The 7,005-nt window shown below is 56.6% G+C and overlaps 1 protein-coding gene across 4 annotated transcripts in view; it reads right to left on the reverse strand.

Annotated features, from left to right (window-relative positions):
• Positions 1 to 3,652: 3,652 nt before the first annotated feature.
• Positions 3,653 to 7,005, reverse strand: part of LOC102373181 (ferritin heavy chain A) — a 15,595-nt gene continuing 12,242 nt past the window's right edge. Inside the window, exons 2-4 of one of the 4 annotated variants that reach the window (XM_014517199.2) lie at positions 5,847 to 5,993; positions 5,631 to 5,753; positions 3,653 to 3,974 (exon numbers count right to left, since the gene is read on the reverse strand). In XM_014517199.2, coding sequence (XP_014372685.1) covers positions 3,816 to 3,974; positions 5,631 to 5,753; positions 5,847 to 5,993 — 429 coding nt within the window. In that variant the 3' untranslated portion in view covers positions 3,653 to 3,815. Of the gene's footprint in view, positions 3,975 to 4,862; positions 5,179 to 5,630; positions 5,757 to 5,846; positions 5,994 to 7,005 lie in introns of those variants that run through there. The other 3 variants (XM_025196403.1, XM_025196422.1, XM_025196417.1) reach the window with 3 other exon arrangements.

Consider the following 7,005-nt stretch of genomic DNA (forward strand, 5'->3'; position numbering starts at 1 on the left):
CAGCCAACTGCATCTCAGTGCTGGGCAAGGAGTTCCTATATAACCAGCCCCTAACATGCCCTACTCCAGAGCTGGCTGCATCTCGGTGTCAAGTGAGGGGTCCCTGTATAAGCAACCCCTACCATGCCCCCCACCCCAGGGCCAGCCACTTCTTTGTTCCAGCCCTAACTGATGCCTCCCTCTCTCTTTCTCTGCCCTTCCCAGGCCCAGGGCTTCCGCTACCCCCGCCCAGCCTCAGTGCCCCCATCTCCCTCCATCTCCCGCCACTCCAGCCCCCACCACAGTGAGACAGAAGAGGATGACGAGCGCTACGATGAGGATGAGGAGGCGGAGAAGGACCGCCAGAACATCAAGCCACCTGCCACCATGGGCCCTGTCCCTGACTGGCGCAAGCAGCCCAAAAAGCTGTCCAGTGAGGCCAGCACCTCCTCCAATGCCAGCACTCCCACCCTGCCCAGCAGCCCCAGTGACCTCAGCAGCCCTGGCAGCTCCATCATTGAGGAACGAAACTAGAAACCTTCTAGATCATTCTTGACCCTGGGGGGCCACTCCACAACAGGCGGCCAGCGCCCCGCATTGGAATGGTTCTAGGCCCCATCCCATCCCATCCTCCTGCTTTTGGCTTTCCCCTGTGATGCCCCCATCCCAGGCTTGCCAGGCTTTGTTGCAGTCTATACCAAGGATGCTCAACCTTTCCAGCCTATGGGCCAGAGAAGTGGGGTGGGACTGACCCCTGGGCTGGATGGGGCTCCACATGCCAGGATCAGGCCCCACATGGCTTTGGCCAGCCTCTGTATGCCCACATTGGGTCTCATGTGCCAGGATCAGGCCCATGTACTAGAAATTTTGGGCCCTGTACTACCCCCACCCAGCCCAGGGGGATCTATGCCACTAATTTTGCGCACACAAGCAATGCTATCCAACCCACGGGCTCCCTGTGGCTTCATAGGTTGACAGTGGGGAGAAGGGGAGCCACTCCCCCACTGCCACATTTTGGACCTGTCAAGAGCATCGTAGTCCTGATGAGCTGGATCTGGCCCACAGGCCAGGGGTTGAGCACCCCTGATCTAGAACCCTGCTGCTCTGGGGCCTTCCCTGCCAAAGGTGCTTGGAGGGCCACAAACGTGGTTGCATGCAGGGGGGTTGTGTTCTGCATTATTCAAAGAGGCTGCAGGATCCAGGCAGCTTCAGACATTCTAGATTGGGACCTGTGTTGGCTTGGGAGGGAGGTTCTAAGCTGCTCTAGAATGTGCTGGAGAATGGAAGGGCTCTGGAGATGTCTGGGCAGTGGTTTGATGCTGTACTGTGGGGAACATTTTAACATGGAGCCCCCTCCACAAACAGAGGTGTAGGTTGCTCTAGAGCACTGTTCTAGAGCTTCACAGGACAACTCTAGACTGGCTTCAAATACAGTGCCTTCCTGGGGGAGCTTGAAGCAGGCCAGGATGGAGAGTGAAGGGAAGGGTCCGGCTCTCCAGAACGCAGATCTGATGGTTGCCGAATGCTGCCTCAAGCGATATGGTTCAGGATGAGTCTAGAACAGGGTTGAGATGTTCTAGGTTGGTCTAGAGTTGGGCCTGCTCCTGAGTGCTTGGGAGTGAGTCTCAGCTGTGAGGTTTAAGCCCCAGTAAGGCTCTGGGTTGTTTTTGAATGGGCCATGATTAAGGGTCTGTCTGGATTTGGGTCTGAACTAGAGCTTAGGGATGCAAAGAATGTTGCTAATGTGTCAGTGTTGGAAGTCTGGGGTGCTTTGGAATGGACCTTGTTTCTGGGTTGTGGGGTGTCCAGAGATTGTGTGAGCCTTCCTGTTCTAGAACACAGTTGCGTAACCTTTTGGCCCTGCACATCCCCTATGTGCCAGGATTGGGTCCTGGGGTGATGGCACCAACCTTTCTGGCCCACTTGCATGCTGGGATTGGGTCCTGGAGGCCTGGCACTACCCACCCCCCCCATGCACCAGAATTGGGTCCTGAAGGACCAGCACTGGCCCCAGGCTCTCTTGCCCCCTGTGCGCTGGGATTGGGTGCCAGGGCCCCATTGCTGCGTGCTGGGATCAGGTGCCAGATCCAGCACGCAGGGCCTGGGGCTCCCCATGGGTCTGGATATTTGGCAATAGGGGAATGGTACCACCACTCTCCTGCCACCAAATTTCCGGATCTGGGCCGTGGCCTGGAGGTTGGGCCCCCCACCCTGTCTAGAGGTTCTGGGGGTTCTCTAGAAACTCTTTGGGAGAAGGAGGGGTCCCCTGGCCAGAGCATTGCATGCTAGCTAAGCCATTCAACACAGGTCCTGTATGCTCCAGCCTAGCCCTCTGCTCTAGAGCACCCTAGTACCAGCTGGGTCTCAACGAGCCGGCTAGAGCAGGTTCTGGGGAAGTGGCCTATGGGCTAGCAAAACCAGGGGCCAGAAGCAATATTCTAGGTACTGCTGTGGACCTGTCTGACCCATGTTCCAGACTAGATAATAAGATATGGGTGGCAGCAAGGCTGGCCTGACCTGCTAGCTGCCCTCCCATCAGGCTAGTTAGAGCCCCTTTTAGACTGTAGATATTGAGGCTGGTAGATCTAGATCCTGGGCTGTGGCTCTCAATCACTGGCTGCAGGGGAGGCCCCGAGCTTCTCCAGAACTGTGCATGGCTGGAAATAGCAGTGGGGTCTGGATTACTCAAGGATGTTGCTGGGAGCTCCCAGCTTCTTCAGGGCTTGGGTAACATTACTCGACCCCCCCACCACCCATCAAGGATGCAGTCCTGAGGCCAGGCAGCTACTTCTGGGGAGAAAGCCTTCAGATGCAGCCACCTTGGGTGGAGCAACAGTTTGTTCACTTGCAGATCTCAGGCACAGGCTTCAGCCCGTCCCCACTGAAGCAAGGGAAGTTGGTACGTGAAGCTGTTGTCTCTTCCCCACACCCTGTCTCCTGTCCTGTATTCTCCCCACAGCAAACTCCCCCCAGGCAGCTCCCTGCTCCCATTCAGCTTTTATTTATGGATGTTGCACACACAACTGGGCTCATGTCACACTGTTTCTGTCCGTCCCCTGATCATGACAAGAACAAATGCATCCAATATCAGAATAAAAAGGGATTTCAAGACAGTCATTTCAACTGCTCCTTATGGGTTTGCGCAGGGGTGGTGTTAGGCAGAGCCTGGATGGAAAATGCAGCTGCTTCTGGAGTGGGGCGCACTGCTTCTGTGAGGATCCCACAGCTGGATTTCAGCCAAAGTCCAAATGATAACAGCAGAGACACCTGGGTTCTCTCCCAAAGATTCTGGGAGGCAGAATGGAGTTTTGCTGGGTCAAAACAGGGAGTCTCGGGGGTTCTCTCTCAACTTTTGGATATAATGGATTAGGGTAGGGAGGATCAGAGCTAGGATGCCAGCTTCTCTCCTGGCTCTGGACTCAGGCAGAGCACAGCTGGAAGCCAGGATGCCTTGGTTATTTCCACAGGTGTGGAGGGGAGTTGGGATCTGGTGGATTTCAGGATGGTGCTGCTGGGGTTGAGGACTCCTAGGGCCTGATTTGACTCTGAGAGTACAGTGGAGTCTGGGTTTAGAGCACAAGGTTTGGGGGGAGAAGTGTGGGGAGCCCAGACACCTGAGTTTCATTTCTCTAACATCTCTCCTCCCCTGTAAAATAGATAGTAAAGACCCAGCCTAGATCTTAATGCCAAGCATTTATTGGATGCCAGTTAATTTGTTTTTCCCTTGGGAGTGCAGGTTTGCTGTTGCACTGGAATGTAGTGGGGGAGATGTGCCCCACCCAGGTTTAGATTTAAAGAGCCAGCACAGCTGCAGAGCAGGTCTGTGGTCACAGGGCTCAGTCACTGCTCTCGTCTAGAGTGAGGTGGTCAAAGAGGTACTCGCCCAAGCCAGAGTCAGGCATCCCCACACGCTGCAAGTTGGTGAGGTGGTCACCCAACTTCTTGATGAGCTTCACCTCCTCATCCAGGTAGTGAGTCTCCAGGAAGTCACACAGCTGTGGGGAGGGGGAAAAGCAGCAGGGCTCAGGACACCTGGGTTCTATCAGCTCAGGCAGGGGAGTGGGGTCTGGTGGAAGGGGGCGGTGCTGGAAACCAGGACACCTGGGTTCTACCCCTCACCCTGGGAAGGGAGTGGGTCTGGTAGGTTAGAGCAGAGTCTAGGAGCCAGGACTCCTGGGTTCTGTTGCAGTTGTGGAAATAGGAAAAAGGTATAGTGGGGTTTGGGGAGGGGCTTGGCTGCCCAACTCTAGGAAGGAAATGGGTTCTGCTGGGTTAAGACTAAGGATAACTGAGAACCAGGACACCTGGGTTCCTTCCTGGCTCTGGAAGGACAGAGGTAGGTCCCAATGGGTTCAACCCTATGGGCTTGGGGAAGGGAGCAATTCTCCTGTGGGAGCTTCTTTCTACCTCTTCCCAAGCCCCTGCCCTAAGCCCCCCATGCCTAGGGGAGTTGGGGATAGTGTCTGTGGGACAAAGGTTTTAGCTGAGCCTGCAGGGTGCTGGCACATGACAGGAAGTCAGGAACCTGGGAAGTGAGAGACCTGAGACAATGGTGGGAGGACAGTGTTAGGGCAGTGTACTGCATCCCTAGGGGATCTGTGCACTCTCCATCCCTGGAGGAGTTCAAGGAGAGGTTGGACAGGCACTGGTCAGGGATGACCTAGGTGTAGATTTGCCTGTATTCTACTATGGAGTTCTAGGTTTCTGGGCCTTGCTGGTTGCCCCCCTTCCTTTCTGTGTGTCCGGGTGTTTTTAAAAAGCCTTCCTCAGAGGCACTGGATGTTGGCTGCAGCCAAAGCTGGGGATTGGGACTGGGCTGTGCCAGTGCTCCTGCTGGGACTGGGCTGTGCCAGTGCTCCTGCTGGGACTAAAGCCAGAGGTTCCTGTCTAGAGGGTCTTGCCCCTCTGCTCAGGGTCCAATTGATTCCCACACTTGGGGTCAGGAAGGAATTTTACTCTCTCATCAGACTGGTGTACACCCAGGGAATTTTAGCCTTCCTCTGCAGCAGGCCCATGGCCTCTAACTGGGATCTCTTGAGTGTATATGAACAACTTTTTCCAGCAGCAGGACATTGGCTGCTCTCCTGGCTCTACCTGTGGCAGGTTCAGGTGTGATATGTTGCGTTGTCAGGGCTGACAGCAGTTTTTCCAAGAGGTTAGATGATGGATGTCTACAGGATAGTTTGGATAGGGCTGATCCTGCATCAGACAGGGCTTGGACTAGATCAGCATTTCTCAACCCGTGCCTCACGACCCAAAAGTGGGTCACAAGAATATACAAAAGGGTTGCGGAACAAACTTTAAAAATGGATTCTCCTTTAAAAGAAGAAAAACATGGGAAACTCATGGCTAACAGTTACAGCCTACAAGGAGCCCCCCCGGCCTCACCCCCCACCCTGCCCCCACACATTATGAGGCATTGGGTCAGGACTGGCCAACATTTAGAAATGGGTCCTAGTACAAAAAAAAAAAAAAAGGTTGAGAAGTGCTGGACTAGATGACCTCTAGAAGTTCCTTCCAGCCCTGCCTCTCTGACCTAGGCTGTCTGAGTTCTTCCCCAGCTCTGGGAAGAGAGTGGGGTCCAGTTGCCATAGCACAGGCTTGGCTCGGACTTCTGGGTTTCCTAGCTGGGACAGTGGGGGCATACTCACGTGGGGGTCAGCGTGGCGCGTGGCCACTTGGTGCAGGTCCAGCAGGGCCTGGTTGATGCTCTTCTCTAACTGCAGCACCGCCTGCATGGCAGCCAGCCCATTGCCCCACTCATCCTGCCCAGGCTTCTGAGAGAGAAGGGGGGGTGGGGGTGGGGGAGGCATTAGTGCCATACCTCAGGAACTGAGAGCTCCCCCAGCTGGCCCTGCCCCACTCACCTGGATGTCCTGCAGCACAAGGCGCCCCCCCCGGCGGTTTTGCAGCCCCATGAGGCGCTCAGCTTGCTCCCGCTTCTCCTCAGACTCATGGCGGAAGAACTTGGAGAAGCGGGACAGAGCCACATCATCACGGTCAAAGAAGTAGCCCTGGTGAGAAGGTAGGAGGGGGGTTAGATGGGGTGGGGGGCAGTCTGGGTTTGGGGCTCCCCCATTGCACAGGGCCCACTGTAGACAGACCCCCATCCATTGACAGGAACTCCCTGTGGCCCCCTTGCTGTCCATGTAGGGGGTCCCCTAAAATGGATGGGGCTCCCCCACATACAGCTAAGACCCTGAAGTGAGATACACCCCCTAAGTCAGATAGCCAGGGAACCCAGAAGTCCAGGCCATGCCTGTACCCAACTCACTTCCCAGAGCTGGGGGAGAACCCAGGTGTCCCAGGTCTTTCTCCCAACCAGCCCCTGCCCCTTACAAACACAGGGCAGCTTTCTCCAGCCCCTAGACATCAGCCCCAAACCATCTGATGCTCCCCCCCCCAACATGCAGACATCCCAGGTGCCCCCCACACCCACTGCTCCCTTCAAAGCCTCCCTGGGGAAGACGCCCCCCCCACACACTTCACCCAAGGAGATAGCCAGGGAACCCCCCCTCCCCCATGGAGCTGCCCCTCCCCTGTAGCCCCCTGGGCTGGGCATGGGGGTAATGATTAACAGGGGGGGGGGGTCAGAGGCTCTTTGTCTGGGGGGGAGGGTAAACAGAGGCTGGACTTTGCCCATCTGCATAGTGCCCTTGGAGGGGGCTGGGGGGGAGGGGAAGATGGGCACCCTAGGGGCCCACATCCATGGGTGAGGGAAGGGCATGGGGCTGTGCCTGTGGCAGACAGGAAGGGCTGTGGTGCCTCCCCACAGGCATGGCTCTCACTGTGGGGGAGAAGGCTGCAGGCAGTGTTGGCAGTGGGAAGGGGAGGGGGGGGCAGTGGATGGAGATGGCAGTGCCTGGTGCCAGCAGAAGGGAGGGCAGTGATGCCCTGCCCTATGGGAGATGGGGGCAGCAGGGAGCAGATAGAGAGGGCAACACCTGGTGCCCACAACGCAGCAGGGACCAGGTGTGGCTGGTGGGAGCTGGGGGGGGGGGGGGGAAAGGGGGCGGGCACGGCAAT

The sequence above is a fragment of the Alligator sinensis genome, unplaced genomic scaffold (assembly GCF_000455745.1).
Source record: "Alligator sinensis unplaced genomic scaffold, ASM45574v1 scaffold647_2, whole genome shotgun sequence".
NCBI classification, from domain to species: domain Eukaryota; kingdom Metazoa; phylum Chordata; order Crocodylia; family Alligatoridae; genus Alligator; species Alligator sinensis.